This window comes from Gekko japonicus, unplaced genomic scaffold, assembly GCF_001447785.1.
Source record: "Gekko japonicus isolate JY-2015 unplaced genomic scaffold, Gekko_japonicus_V1.1 scaffold153, whole genome shotgun sequence".
NCBI classification, from domain to species: Eukaryota; Metazoa; Chordata; class Lepidosauria; order Squamata; family Gekkonidae; genus Gekko; species Gekko japonicus.
Genome location: NW_015175360.1, coordinates 807150 through 823405, shown reverse-complemented (window position 1 = coordinate 823405; position 16256 = coordinate 807150). Strand labels below are relative to the sequence as shown.

Below are 16256 nucleotides of genomic sequence, written 5' to 3'. Positions count from 1 at the left end.
CTTCCCCTCCCATGCACAAATTCCACCACTGCATGGGTTAATTCTGTTTAAGGTGAATGTGACTGTGCATTGAAACTCCTACAAGATAGAGCTACAAGATAGAGGACTACTCCTACAAGATAGATAGTCCTCTAGAATATCAAACTCCAGTTGAACAAGTGTGGTGTAATAATAATAATAATAATATATTTCGATTTATTAATCACTCAATCCTGCAGAGCTGCTAGCTCTGAGCGATTTACAGTTACACATATTAACAAGGGACTAACAATGATTCATAGGGGGTAAGGGAGGACAACATATAAATCTTTTTAAGTCACACACATTTGCAGCCAACGGGGTTTTTGTTCAGCTGTAGTGGTTAGAGTGTTGAACATGAATCCCTGCTCTGCCATGGCAACTCACTGGGTGGCAGGTTGTACAATGTGTGGCTCACAGACCCAAGCTCTGCTGTGTAAATATCAGTAACTATAAACCACGCACTCTATGACCTATCTTGGAAATATAATAGTACTTCTTGATAAACCAGTATAGTGATCAGAGTGTTGAGCTAGGACCTGGGAGACCCACTCTACCATAGGAACTCATTGGGTGACCTTGGGCTAGTCCCTCTCCCTCAGCCTAACTTACCTCACAGGATTGTTATGGGAATAAAACAGAGGAGAGGAGACTGGTGTAAGTTGCTTTGGGTCCCCATTGGGGAGAAAAGCAGGATATAAATATCTACATAATAAATAAGAGGGGGGTTAAGGACTCAGTGGCTTAGTGGTAGAGCGCATGCTTCACATGCACAGGGTCTCTGATCAGAAAAGACCTCTGCCTGGGGACCTTGGAGGACTGCTGCCAGTCAGGGTAGGTAGTATTGGGCTGGATGGACTAATCAGTGCTCTGTCTCAGTATATGACAGCTTCATATAGACCAAGGACATAAGCTTGCACAATCCCTTGGCTGAATCTCTTAAGATTTTATTGTGTGCTGAGACTGAGTTTTGCAAATAACTGATGTACAATTGCTGGGAAATTCCACATCAGAGAAAGGATTGGTTCTCTGTTTTAGTTTGTGCTTCCTTTTTATGGTGCTTATAAACATGTATTTCACATATTACAGGAAGGGGCTACTTATAGTCTCTGCTGAATCAAAAATTCTTGTAGTCATATGATCTCTTGAATTCATATGATCAAGATTGAAAGCGATATCATCCTTTCTGAGAGTTCGTATAAAATTCCTGCCCCAGCATTACAGGCACAGATGTGAGAAAGGAAAAAGACATTGAATGGCAAGTTTGAGTTCCTTTTGAAAATACTTGTTTTAGTTAGTATTTTTATAAGTTTATTTATAGCTGTATTCGTTTTTTAAAAAGACAGTTTGCTCACAAGAAACAACAAAAAGATCAATTGCCCCATATTTGAAACATTGATGTAGAACAACTCTTGCGTTTCTTAAGCCCAAGTAGAGATCCGAAGTTGTCATGGTTCTCTTACAACCTTAAGCTAGGGGCTGTTTTTCGAGTAAATCAGAAGCTTCATGTTCATTTTAATTACAGTATTCATAAATTATTGTAAATGGTACATGGATATAAGAGGGCATGTGCAGTAAAACTGAAGAGTAATATGAAGTGTCCTTAAGTATTTTTAAATGATTTATTTCCTTCAGTCTGAACTATGGTCATCTTCTTTGCATCCCAGTTCATTTCCTCCCCGTAGATCTTCTGTGTAACTTGCTGAGTGGTGAAAGTATGCAATGTAGTGATGAAAGTATGCAGTGTATTGGCCTACAGAAATGACAGACAAACTTAGAAAGCACAGTCTGTCAAATCATAGGTCATTACCCTGGACCTCAAGTTTGAACAGAAATGTCGATTGGTTCTGTGTTGTTTCGCTGCCTTTTCTACAGAACACATAATATGTTTATATGCTTGCATAAGACAAGGAAAGTGCATTGGAATGAAAAAACAGTATTTTCCCTAGAGCACATGTATATAATAGGCATAACTGGAATCTGATCGTAGTCTGATCGTGGTTCTCCTACACTTTGTCCTGGTAGGCAGATGTTCTTCAGTCAATATCTATTCCAGTCTGGTCAGTGGCCTTCAAAAGTAACAGCACCTCCACTGGAAATTTGCCTTGTCCACATGGAGTTGCTGTTACACTTGACAGCACTGTTTGAACAGCATCTGTTTCCTGTCCACCATCTTGTACATGAGCGGTCCCGTTGCAGCTAGTTAGAAATAAGAAAGTTATTTTCTCTCAGGGTACTGTCAGTAAGCAAGGCTGTGGGTGAAGAGGCGGTACTCTTCTTTGGAGTGATTTCTTTCATAAACCATAAAATGTTTAATGTCTTTATAACACCCCTTTTTAACCTGAAAAGTAGACATTAATATCTAGTCTCTTTCCATCCACCCACCCTATTTTTATGTCCAGTGCTATATGCGTGTGTCTTCAAAACTCAAATGACACACTGGACCCCTCAAGCATAGTACTGAAAAATTGGAACAGGAAGCAGCAGCTACTGGAGAGGGACGTACTGAGGATTTAAAAGATAAGCAAGTTTGCCAAAAAAACAGTATGTGCCCTCCAGGAAGAGGCACTGAGACTGGGGCACTAAGATTTCTGCTTCAAATCAAAAGAGCCTTTAAACTTCCGGAGAAATGAAAATTATTGTTGAAGAATTGTATAATGTCTCCTGGTTGCATTAAGGATTGAGATGTTATACTAGACAAAGACATTTCTTAAAAATATCAGTGGATTCACAGTCTTCGTTTATGGAATCATGGGATTGTAGGTGTATGTTTCCTTGGTATACAAGTAGCGGCAGCAGCCACCAGGATTAGTCTTGCTTAAATTTTATGCAGTCAAAAGCTAGGAACCAGAATGTTCAACAAGCGGCAACAGTAATGTACAACAGAAATGAATAAACTCTGGAAAATGAGAAACATGCATATTTGCAGCTTGGCTTTTCATTTCTTCTACACAATATTCACTAATGTATTAAACTTGACTGTGCAACTGAACAATAACAAAAATTGAAATGGAGGGATTAGAAATACATGTTAGTCCACAAACCCAGTTAATCAGAAGTTTGCAATTTACGTAAATTAATCCAATTTAAACTATTTTCCTAGTACTCCAATTAATTCTTTTGTGAGTTAATCCATCTGCATGTTAAAGGATCTATTTGTGTAAGTGGTTTTACTAAAACTTACCCTATTTAATTTAGTAAAATGTTAAAAAATTGATTCGATACAGCTAGCTTTTTCACTCTCTCATCCAGTTCTCCATCTTCCTACAGCCTCTGTGCATCATGGCTTTTGAAAATGGCATAGCCTTTTTTGGGTACTCAACGGGAAACTTTCTTCCTTGTTTTCACATGCAGAAAAGCTGGTTGGATCCAGCTCAAATCTTGAGTGATCTACGCCTTCCAAGACAGTAATTTATTGTATCTGAACTATTCCTTAAATTCTGTAAAGTTCTAAAATCCTTCGACTTAAATATCTTGAAAGATAAAATAATGTCCTAAGTAAAAAAGAAATTACCTGGCATTTCTCATTGTTGTACTCAAGGAAGCAATACCGACCAACTGTTTCTTTTCCCTCCTGGAAAACTTCTCGGTGCTGCTTGATTTCTCACTAAATAAGCTTTTGGCGTAATCAGTATCAGGGTTCAAAATGATTGGTTGGCGTCGTGGTAGTGTGCATTGCCTGGTGGATTTTTGTGGCTAGTGTGACACGTAATGCAAGTTCTATTCGATATGGCACATGAATACAGGGCAAAGTTTTACAACAGGGCTGCTTATTGCTTACTCTGTGAATTATGATTTTCAAACTGAAGCTTGTCGTTTGTAGAGTGATAAGTAGTTATTTGAGCAAGGTGTTGGGCTGGCACAATGAGTGTACACTGTGGAGAGAACTTTCACCTTGGGGTGAAATGGGAAGAATACTTCTCCGCATTCATAATCATGTTGGTAAAACGTATAGGAGGGTTTCCAAGAGGAACTAAACAGGGATATACTCCAGTTTTGAGAAAAATTGCAAGGATATCAATTACCATGTGTTTCTTAGAAATCAAATAATATGTAACTATGGTAGCCAAATTATTATTAGTTTTCAATTTTTTTTACAAGAACAGCTGTTTCCTGATCCACTTAGTAAATAAATCAGTGAGATCACATTTGTTGTTTTAACTAAAATATCTGTTATTATTTTTTGTTTTAACTAAAACATTTGTTGTTGTTTTTAATTATTATTTATAAGGTTATTTAAAGTTTTATCAATGTATAACATACAAAGATACAAAAATCAACATCAAAGGTACAAATATTACAGTGAATTAATTATTATAACATACAGATGAAACTTAACGGCTCGCAAAATGCATGCCTATGACCAATGTTCCCTCTAAGCTATGAAGCCCTATGAGCAAAAATTCTACTTTGTGAGCTATTGGCATTAAAGTTGTGAGCAGGAGATTTGGCTGCTGCATAAATTAGTTTGCTCTGGAGCCATCCTTCCTGAGCAGAGACAAAAATGTGTGAGCTGGAGGCTAAAAAACTGTGAGCTAGCTCACACTAACTCCGCTTAGAGGGAACACTGCCTATGACCTTTTTAATAAAAACTTTATCTGAAGTTCAACAACCGTATCATAAGAACAGAAGTTTTGATTATGGTAAAAAGTTAATACTAAATGAACTTGCTAACATCATAGTATAAATCTACCAATCATTTCATGAAGTAAAATAGCAAGAATAGCAAAGATAGCAAAAACAGCAAAGAAGAGAGGGCAGCCGACAATTTAGCTTCATTTTTGTTGTCTAATCATTAATTTGATACTGTATAGAGGGGAAAGCATCATATCCATTGCTGAAACTTAGACCAGGGTGCAAGTATAAATTCTTCTCTACTGAGAAAATCTAGAATGGGATCCCATTTCTGCACGAACTGAGATTTATTTGTTGTTTTCTTTAATAAATTGCCTAATAGTTTTATTTAGGAGGGGGGTCAGTTCAGCATTAAGAGTCAGATAATAGATTTTTAAGGTGATAATTATTCATAAATGATAATTATTCAAAAATGATAGGGGATCTCCTGAACTGTTGTTTGTACTGTTTTCCGAAACAATCTTCTAGTCCATACAGTAGTGAATTCTGAAAGGCCACTAGTGAAAATATTGAAGCTGTGGAAACGAGTAAAAAGGGGGAATGTGGGGTTTTAAGCATAACTGCATTTTTAAGAATATTTGTAAAAGTTGTATATAAGTATACAAAAGTTAGTATCCCATAATATTTGTATATCTTACCTAACCATATAACTATGCTGGTTTGTATCTTAAACCTTTCTTTTAAAAGATAGCAACTTTCCTGCCTAGTTGAATGGAAGAAATTCTTAATTGTCATAGGCAAGTTTTTATTTGCAAGCCTGCATATAAAACTAAAGGTGTCCACCAGATGTGGTTTGTCTGTTCTGTTGAAAGACTAATAATAATGAACATATCCGATGGCCAAACAAGCTGTAACTCCCAGTGTTTTTTTATTAGCTTTCAAAAGTTGACCCAATAGTGCAGTGAAGAAGATAACAATCTAATCTTATCACAACGTGTACTAAATTGCTGTTGGCCTTTGGATTTCTCAGGGAATCTGATATTGACATTATATCGTTGTCACATATCTATTTATCTGCACTGCTGAAGTCCAGTATCTAGCGAGCCAGCCACCTTTGCCTGCTGCAGCAAAGCCAGAAAGTGGACTTGTGGCACTTAAACAGATTTGTTAAAGGGTAAACTTTTCTGGGCTAGAATGCTCTTCATGAGATGCAGTATGTTGGCTCAGTATACCTCTTAATAAATGTTAGGCTCGAATGCCTCTTCTCACAGTGATCCCATAGTGGCAGATAAAACACAGTGGCGGAGCCGCCCTTCCCACCCAGGTAAGAATCATGGGATTGGAAAGCCAACCAAGATCCTTTTGAGTTGTGAAAGGAAGCTGCAGTCCCCTTCCCAGGCTTTCATCTGCCAGTGTGAAATCTAGGGCTTCCATGAAAGCTTTGCATGTTGCACAGAGTTGGGAATTTGCTGTCTTCATATCGGAAGGCTTGAAGAGACACTGCAGGAATCGGCAAAGTTTCCTCATTGAAATAATAGCTACTGTACAATTGCAGTTACAATGGAAGATCAGATTGGTTACTCTATTAGCCCTCTCAGCTTTGCCTGTGCAAAATCTTGCCGCTAATTAAACAGCCCTAGTGAATATTTCTGCAGAATAAAACTGGGCACTGGATCCTATACTACTGCAAATGAAATAAGTTTGTTGAAGGGTTTTTGCAACCTTCCAGATCCCCTCTCTTCTTTGGAGATAGATCAAGATGGGTAGCTGTGTTAATCTGTCTGTAGCAGTAGAAAAAAGCAAGAATCCAGTAGCACCTTAATTTGTTGTTCTTCAGTCGCACAGTCGAGTCTGACACTTAGCGACCCCATGGACCACATCACACCAGGCCCTCCTGTCTTCCGTCACGTTCTGGAGTTTGCTTAATTTCATGTTCGTTGCATCGATAACACTATCTAACCATCTCATCCTTTGCCATCCCCTTCTTTTACCTTCAATCTTTCCCAGCATCAGTGTCTTCTCCAGTGAGTGCTCCCTTCTTGTTTGGTGGCCAAAGTATTTGAGCTTCAGTTTCAGTATCTGGCCTTCCAGGGAACAGTCAGGGTTGATTTCTTTTAGGGTTGACTGATTCGATCTCCTAGCAGTCCAAGAGACTCTCAATAGTCTTCTCCAGCACCATAGTTCAAACACATCTATTCTTCGGCGCTCAGCCTTCCTTATAGTCCAACTTTCGCAGCCATACATTACTACTGGGAATACCATTGTTTTGACCATACGTTTTTTTGTTGGCAGGGTGATGTATCTACTTTTTATTATGCTGTCTAGGTTTTCCATCGCTTTCCTCCCAAGGAGCAGGCGTCTTTTAATTTCATGGCTGCAGTCACCGTTTGCAGTGATCTTGGATCCCAGGAACATGAATTCTGTCACTGCTTCCATGACTTCCCCTTCTATTTGCCAAAAATTGATGGGGTGGGATGCCATGATCTTAGTTTTTTGATGTTGAGTTTCAAGCCAACTTTTGCACTTTCCTCTTTCATTCTGAGCAAGAGGCTCTTTAGGTCCTCTTCACTTTCTGCCATTAGAGTGGTATCATCTGCATATCTGAGGCTGTTGATGTTTTTCCTGGCAATCTTAATTCCGGTTTGTGAGTCATCCAGGCCAGCATTTTGCATGATGTACTCTGCATATAAATTAAATAAGCAGGGTGACAATATACATCCTTGTCATACGCCTTTTCCTATGCTAAACCAATCAGTTGTTCCATATCCGGTTCTGTCACTTCTTGACCCTTATGCAGGTTTCTCAGGAGACATGTGAGGTGGTCTGGTACTTGCCATAGTTTGTTGTGATCCATACAATCAAAGGCTTTAGGGTAGTCAATGAAGCAGAAATAGATGTTTTTCTCGTACTCTCTTGCTTTCTCCATAATCCAGTGAATGTTGGCAATTTGATCTCTAGTTCCTCTACCTCTTCAAAACCCAGCTTGTACTTCTGGGAGTTCTCTATCCACGTACTGCTGAAACCTGGCTTGTAGGATCTTGAGCATGACCTTGCTAGTGTGTGAAATGAGTGCAATTGTGCGATAGTTTGAACATTCCTTGGCATTGCCCTTCTTTGGGATTGGAATGTAAACGGACCTTTTCCAATCCTGTGGCCGCTGTTGCGTTTTCCAAATTTGCTGGCATATTGAGTGCAGCACTTTAACTTTCCTAATCTCTTCTGCTTCTGTTAGGTCCCTAACATTTTTGTCCTTTATCATGGCCAGCTTTGCACAGAACATTCCCTTGATTTCTCCAATTTTCTTGAAAAGATCTCTAGTCCTTCCCATTCTATTGTTTTCCTCTATTACTTTGCTCTGTTCATTCAGGAAAGCCTCCTTATCTCTCCTTGCTGTTCTCTGGAAATCTGCATTCAGTTGGGTAAATATTTCCTTTTCACCTTTGCCTTTCACTTTCCTTCTTTCGTCTGCTATTTGTAAAGCCTCATCAGACAGCCACTTCGCTTTCTTGTATTTCTTTTTCTTTGGGATGGTGGTGATTGCTGCCTCCTGTACAATGTCACAAACCTCCATCCATAGTTCTTCAGGCACTGTATCAAATCTAGTCCCTTAAACCTATTCTTCACCTCCACTGTATATTCATAAGGGATGTGATCCAAGTCAAACCTGAATGGCCTAGTGGTTTCCCCAACTTTCTTCACTTTAGGTCTGAGTTTTGCAGTGAGTAGCTCATGATCTGAGCCACAGCACCTTAAAGACTAACACAATTTGTGGCAGGGTAGGAGCTTTGAGCAGTGACTCACAAAAGCTCCATACCCTTTCACAAATTTCATTAAGTCTTTAAGGTGGTACTGGACTCTTGCCCTCTCTTCTTGAATGTCAGATTTTTTTTAAGGGTGCATTATATTTGCTACTTTCCAGTCTTCTGGGAACTGGCTGTTTATAGTGGCACATTGCTTGCTTTTGTCAGAATGACACTTTAATGTTTTATTTGAGTACCCTCAGGTTTCTGCTATTCTGACACAATGATTTAGTTTTCATGTGTCACTGAGCTCTGGAACTTCCTCTCTCATCACCTCTAGTTGACTCACAGTATGATCCTAAACAGAATTACACTCTTCAAAGTCCACTGAAGTCAGTGGTCTTAGAAAGGTCTAACAGTTTGGATTGAACTGTCATTTCTTCCCATCAGTGAAAAGCTAATTGTATGGCATAGTAGCCGTCTGTGGAGTTCCTCCTCTTCCATATTCTCCCCTGTTTAGTTGTAGGAGAGTGGGGGTATGTTGTAACCTGGACCTCCTTGATCCATGAGGAAAGGTGGGGTTTAAATTTTTAATAAAACCTCCAAAGGCTTAGTATAAAGAAGTTCTAAGGCAGTTTCAAGGAACTGCTCCGGCTAAGAATCTCAAGACCGAGTCGCTTTTTAGAATGTGTTGTCAAAAGTAATAAATCAAGCAACATATGAAAAAAGCAAAATGTTACACTGAGTGTAAGTGTAAAAACAACAACAAAAAGACAGGTTTCAATGGCAAGTGTTTTAATGAGCCACCTGTTACTTTTCCACCACCATCTGCTCTCATCTTTACTTGGTTCTTGTTACAATTGGGAGAACTTTCCTGACTTCTGTGTACTCTTCCATGCCTAATACATGGCAGATGCCAAATGTGAGATGTTAGTGTAGAAAACCACTGGGCTGACACAGAAAAGAAATCTGAATAATTCTGATATTATTTGTATTGGTTTTCATTGGTCTGCTTTTCAGGCAGTGTAAGGGTTTTGCAACTTTACTTTAACATATGTGAATTTTAGGCAGTTTCCATTGCTTTGTTTCTTGTGTGGAAAGGGTTTTTTTTGGGGGGGCAGTCCAACTCTGTTGCATTGCTGGCATATTATACCGTTAGTTATTGTTTTCTAATTTCATAATCCAGTTTTATTCATTGTTGTACATTTTATACTGTTGAATTGTTTTAATTCTGTAATCCCCCTTGAGTCTTAGTGAAAAAGGAGTACTATAATTATCAGTAAATAAATATTGGTGCATTTTTATTCAAGTGATACGTTCATAAAGCTGTAGCCTCACATTTTAAACTTGGTTTGAGTTATGTTGAAGAAGAGATAATAGTAATTTCCTGACCTGCTGGAATCTATTTAATGTCTTTCATAGGAAAAGTATTGAGAATGCTATCAAAATAGTGGAGCAGCATGGCAGCGATGCCTGGTGGACTCTTCCTATTGAGCAGCTTCTTCCCAGTGAGGCTTTGGCAGAGGTAATTTGGGAGGCACCCTGTGAAGTCCAGGTCTGGGCATGGAGTGGCTCTTGTTAATTTTGACCCAGAATTCAGTAGTTCGATTCAAGTCCCATCTGTAGCTGTTGGCTTGGGTAACTGAGCAGAAGGCCAAAGTAGCTTGAATCTACTGCACCAGCAGCCATCACCTTGTGAAAGAGTTGTCTAAAGCAATCTCTCTATAGAATAATTCTCTGTTGGCGGTGGCACGCTGCTGAACATTCCACACGGCGCCCACAGCCTTTGGCTCCGTGATCTGTCACTCAGAAGCTGTTCCTATCCACTGGCTGCGTTGCCTGAGTCTCGCCTCCAACATTCTAAACAGTTTGCTGTTCCTCTCCACCCCATAGCCAGTCAGAACACAGAGGTTATTTGCATATGTGGCCTGATTGGCCTTTGCCTCAGAGCACAGAGGTCGTTAGAGGCCTTTTTCTCTAACATTCTAAACAGTTTGTTGTTCTGAGATAATATGTTTTCTGAGGTACCCTTAGTGCCTTTTGGGAGAAAGCATTGTTGCCAATCTCCAGGTGAGGGCTGGAGATCACACAGAATTACAACTGCTTTCCAGATGGCAGAGATCAGTTCCCCTGGAGAAAATGGTGGACTCTGTGTCCTTATATCCTGCTGAGATGGCCCCTGTATGACAGCCAATGTGACGTAGCAGTCAGGGCTTCAGAGCATGGTAGAGGCTGCAGGTGAGGGGCGGGGTGGAAAGCTGAAGAGTGAGAGGGAAATAAAGGTAGGTTGATGATTGGCTGGGAAGGAAATAGGGTTGCCAACTCCAGGTGGGAAATTCCTGGTGATTTGAGGGGTGGAGCCTGCAGAGGGTGAGGTTTCAGGAGGGGTGGGACTTCAGACAGGTACTATGCCATAGACTCCACCCTCCAAACCAGCCATTCCATCATGGGAAACCATTGTTGCCAATCTCCAGGTGGGAGCTGGAGATCACTTAGAATTACGCTTTCCAGATGGCAGAGATCAGTTCCCCTGGAGAAAATGGTGGACTTGGTGTCATACCCTGCTGAGGTCGCCACAGCAAATTAATACTGAGTGCCCAAGGCCGGGGCACTCTCCCAGATCCTCTTTCTAGATCTCATTGTATTTATTTCCACAACGGGCCTTATTCCTAGTCTGTACATAATGGGCATGGCAGACTGTTTGATCTCATGCTACCTCTTCCTTTAGGAATGAAACAAAAGATGTGCTGTAACTGATTCTTTGTGAATTTAAATGTAAAGAACATGAGGGATACAAATGGAAGAACATAGAACTGTGTATGTAATTTGGTTTGTAGAATATTCTGTTGATTCTCCTTATTTGTTTGTGACACTCTTCTATCTATATCTGGATCAGGTTGGTGCCCATAACGTCCAAGATTATGTACCAGGGCAGGATGTCCTAGATATCTGGTTTGACAGTGGAACATCCTGGGCTCATGTTTTAAAAGGTAAATTCTAAATTAGAAGTGTCTTGAATCATGCAGTGTATCATTGTAGCTACCAGAGGATGCAACATTAGTCACTAGGCATGAGATAGGTTATGCCAATAAGTGAATCCATTGCAATACAGCGATATGAATCTTTTTCTTTCTTTTTTTTTATTAATCCCTGGAGGGATATTTTTATTTTGCAAATACTACAAAAACTACAAAGAAATATTAGGGAAGGGGCTACAACTAAGGAATAAAGGAAAGCAAACCACACTAAACTAAAACCCCAAGAGGAGGCGATCTTTTCACAGTTAGTAAAATTGTTAATACTATAAGTGTTAATATCACAATATACTTGTAGAGTTCTTGCTTATAACAATTCACTATTTATATGTTATTTTATTAGTTGTTATGAGAAACATCTCTGATCATCTTATTCTAAGCTTCAAAAGGCCATTTTCCAAGTCCTTCTGCCTTTACTTCGGCTTTCTGTCTCTGAAATCGTATACCACTCTGGCAGGTCCAGCACCCTTTTCTGCCGCAGAGTCCTCTTCCGTTCCAGAGGTAGCAGAGTCACTAGACTCCGTTTCTTCCTCTTTGGACTCTTCCTCTGTCCCCAGCTGATGTCTCAAAAATTCTTTAGCTTTAAAAGTGGAGTCTATCTTCTCTCTTCTATCGTTGATCTTAAAGATGACACCCTCCGGAACTGCTCATCTGTACGATATCCCATTAGTTTGAAGGAAAGAAATTAAGTCCTTGTAGTTTTTTTATCTTTTGTCTAATTTCAAATGGAATGTCCTTTAAGGTTTTGATGGTTACATTTCCCTTTTTCAGTGGGGTTGCTGATGTTGCTTTTAAAATAGCATCTCTGGTTTGTCTTCTTGAAAACCTGACCACTATTTCTCCAGGTAGGCTGTTTATTTTAATGTCATTGGAGTATGCCCTGTAGGCTGACTCCATTTCGTTTACAAGTTCATCTGCTGTTAAGCCCACTACTGGGGCGATGATCTCACTGAGCACCCTCTTCAGGTCTTCCTGATCCGTTTCTGGAGCCCCTGAAACCTGAGAATCATGTTAGCTTTTTCCATCTGTAGCTGCAAAACTCGATTCTCATGGCAATTTTGCTTCGTTTCCACATCTCCCAACCTTTTCTTCAACTTCTTGCTTGTGGTGTCAATCTCTTTAATTTTCTCATTTGCCTGCTCCACTTTTTTCTCCGTCTCGTTCAGCTGAAGCTGCTGTGCTGCAAAGTTTTTATTCATCACGGTCAGTTGCTGGTTAATACCATTGAGTTGCTGCATCACCGGCTTAAGCATATCCGCCAGACGTTTGAGGACATCTGGTCCCTATTCTGGTTTCGGACTCTGACTGCCCGGCTTCGTTTTAAACTTTTTCTGCTGGGCCGCCATCTTTCCTGTTTTGTTTACAGTTTCTTCCGCTTCCACGCTACTCGGAAAACTCGCCAAACACTTCGCAATTCAGATAAGTCTCTTAACCCACTTTCGGTTTACTTCCTCCCCTCTCCTCCTTTGTGTCCGTTAGCCGCTCATTCGCATAAGAGGCGTCCCTCTTTGCAATCTCTTTTTTCAACAGCGGGGGGGGGAATCACTTTGCTAACTACTCCGTTTTATTCAGAACTCACGTTCATTGTCGGTCAGTTTCTCTGACCGCGCTCGGTTTTACGCCATTCCGCTCGATCTCCGGTGCTTGTCCCGGTCAGTCCAGCTTGTGCCCGAAGGCCACTCAGCGGCTAGACCATCGGGGCGGAGGGGAGCCTCAATTCTCCAGCATTACGCCATTGAAGAGGCTACCCCTCAAAAGCCCCCTGGCCTGGAGCCTATCACAAAGGCTCCACGGGGGTGTCACTTGAGGTGGCAACCCTCTAGGCCGCTGGTGTGCGAATCAACCTTCCCCGTTATGGGGAGAGCGTCCGCCATCGCTGTTCCATAGACCGGAAGTCAGTGATATGAATCTTATGGAGCACACGTGTGAAACGTTAACTCATGATGTGGTTTGTTTTTCCCCTCCTTCCTGCAGCAATCCCCTGAGACCTCAGAAGGCTGGTGCTGGATATGGCTGTTGTTAAACTAAGAACTGCATAGCTCAGTAAGCTGTAGTGAGGGCTTGTCCTCCTCTTCCACAAGCAGTCTTCCTTTGTCAGTGATGAGTCTCTCAAACGATACATTTTTGTTGTTGCTGTTCTTCATGCAACTCTCACACCTCCAGCATTAGTGTTTTGGGGGCCTTGGCTACTGGAGAGGGCAAGAAAAAAAATGGCGTCTGAGCTCATCTATCTGCTCATACTCTATGTTATCTAAGCCCATGATTTTTTAAAACTAAAACTAATGACAGCCTTAAAGAATTAGATTATTTTCAGCATGTTATGGGTATTATCACGTTTTATGTTCAGAGTATCTTTCCAAGTTAATGAAATGTTGTGTGTTGCCTATTTCTCCTTTTTAAGCAACAAAATTAACATGTACCTTAAGTGAAGATTGATTTCTTACAAATTTAAGTGTCCTTGCTCCAGTTTGGTGATTCAAGTATGAAAAGTCTTTGAATATGTGTGGAAGTGGCTTCAGTGCAACAGTGGAAAAGCAACCTGTGTCTACAGTGGTCTCCAGAATAGTGAAAGAGAACGTCAGTGGTAGGCTCTGTTTGAGTAGGACTCTCGTCAAGGGCATCAAGTGCTTTTGAACTTTAAACCTGGAATACACAAACCTCTGATAGTGATCTCTTACAACTATAAAGCATATTGGCCCAGGGGTTTTATTTCCTGGCAACACAGAGAAGCAATGGTATCATCAGCATACAGTGAGTTTATCTAAGGGTTCTTTGCACCTTGTCATGAAACTGTTCAGTTAAGTGATAGTGAATTCTGCAGAGCTGATTTGCAGTTGTGTAAAATCGATACAGAGTTCTGTAAGAAAGTTTCACTTCTATCGGTTTTCTTTGAAAGACTGATTTTACTGTTGGGATTCATAGTCACATGGTGGCATGGTGGCATTGTATTTTCTCTTCCCCATTTGTAGTTTGAATGCACACAGATCCAGAAGTTATGTATCACCTGCTTATATGCATGCCATCTGTGGCCAAGTTGAGAAATGCTTGTCGCCCATAATCACGTGCCAGGTTTGCCATTTCTGTACTTCCTTTTGGAGTTCCAAGCCGTTGCAGAGTGTTGGTGAAGTTTTATAATGTTGTTGAAGGCTGCAGATAACCATCTGTCCACATGGCTGCAGTAGTTAAGGTGTTTGGGACTAATAGTGCTGGTTGCGTGTGAGGACTCCAGTGTGCTGGAAGGCTCGGCAGATAAGATGGGCCAACCATAGTCCCCGGATTGTAGCTTGGCCTGCCACTAGGCACAGACTGTTGTCCAGTTCAAGTTCTTGACCTTAACTACGTTGTCCTGGCTAGATGAAGTGAATGTGAGGTCTGGGTCCATGCTTGCCAGTATCTGCTGGAGAGTTCCCATCATTGTACATGCCTTGCAGTGGTCCCCTTGGTGAAATTTAAGCATTCATGTTGTTCAAATTCTTGCCAAACATTCCTTCCATCCCCTTATGAGCCTAGCGTCAGTTCTGGGTGAAGACATGGGGAAAGTTAATAAATGGTTGCCCGTCTCTTTAAAACCATGCCAGTTAAGGAGCCCAGGATGCCTACAGAAAAGATGTGTTGTATATGAACTGAGTGAAAACTTGAGGCCATACTAGATGCCCTGGAGCTACCCATTCACACATAAAGGAAGAGGGGTTGACATGGAAAATGGTGAGCAAATAACAGGTGCTGAACCTTCCCCTGGTTCACCTTGCTGCCCTCTCTTGCTTGCAGTACTTTTTCCAACCCAGTACTGGAAGTAAGCCAAGCTTGGAGATAAATACTTCAAGCAACTGAATGCCGCAAAGTGAAGCAAGGGAGGGTTTAGCTCCCTTCACCAGCATAATTCCTTTTCATGTAAAAAAAAATAGCCATGCGCACTTCATATGTGAACAGGGCAGATCCATGAATAAACACACAGGGCTGTCCTGTTTCACGCATTATGATGATGTCATGAACCCCACTTTGGCACAGTGAGGCCTCGAGGAAGCTGTAATGGAGACCCCTCATCTCTTGGCTGCCCTCCTTGCCTGCATAGGCACCCCAGGCATAGAGCTACATTCTCTGCGCTTTAATGCTGGTTTAAGTGTTCTGTAACTAAGAACAACTCGTGCTTGAATCTCATGTCCCTTATGCAAAACAACTTGCATATTTTGGCCAAGACTGTACTTAAAGATGTATCAAAGATGGGGCAGCGGGTAACCACTGTGTCCAAGTTTTTTGGTCCAAACTCTGAAATGCATCTCTTGCTGGAGCTCCAACCTTCAGCAGCATAATTCCCGAGGGAGCTTTTCTACTAATGTTTAACTAAATGAACAGGATTGTTTTATAACAAGCCTATCTTGTTTGAGCTTTTGTGCTGACAGGGCATTTTCAGGAAAAGGCCTGGATAATTGTGGTTGCTATTAATGTACATTGTGTTTAATCTGTAGGTTAAAGTCCCTTATGATCAAAGATACTGAACTCAAAATGAAGAAGGATCATTAAGTCCTAAAGACCTATGGCCTCTGAACTGTAAATAATAACCATAGTTAAAGCTTCCTAGGCACCTTTCAAGCATGAGAAATGTATGCTGCTGGAAGATTTGCTGGGTGGGAGGAAGGAAAGGAAAGAGCTGTCTTCATCAAGTGTGAATTCATCAATGAATTCTTCTACCTTTGAAATAAATTAGACTAATAGAGCACATTTTCTGCAATATTGGATGAGAAGGTGTTTGAACAGTTTGGGGATGATAATGGAACAAGAATTGACTTGCAGATAGACACTGAATTTTATTTTTAATGGAGTAATGAAATTGTACTCAATTTTATGTACTTTGTGACTGCCTAATAGATGTGAGTTTTGTATCAGACCC

At 40.8% G+C, this 16256-nt stretch overlaps 1 protein-coding gene across 2 annotated transcripts in view; it reads left to right on the top strand.

The window, feature by feature from the left end:
• The window catches only part of IARS2 (isoleucyl-tRNA synthetase 2, mitochondrial), a 54839-nt gene that overhangs the window by 22881 nt on the left and 15702 nt on the right, over nucleotides 1–16256 (top strand). For both annotated transcript variants that reach the window (XM_015425362.1, XM_015425361.1), the window contains exons 13-14: nucleotides 9756–9858; nucleotides 11230–11323. In XM_015425362.1, coding sequence (XP_015280848.1) covers nucleotides 9756–9858; nucleotides 11230–11323 — 197 coding nt within the window. The remainder of the gene's footprint in view (nucleotides 1–9755; nucleotides 9859–11229; nucleotides 11324–16256) is intronic.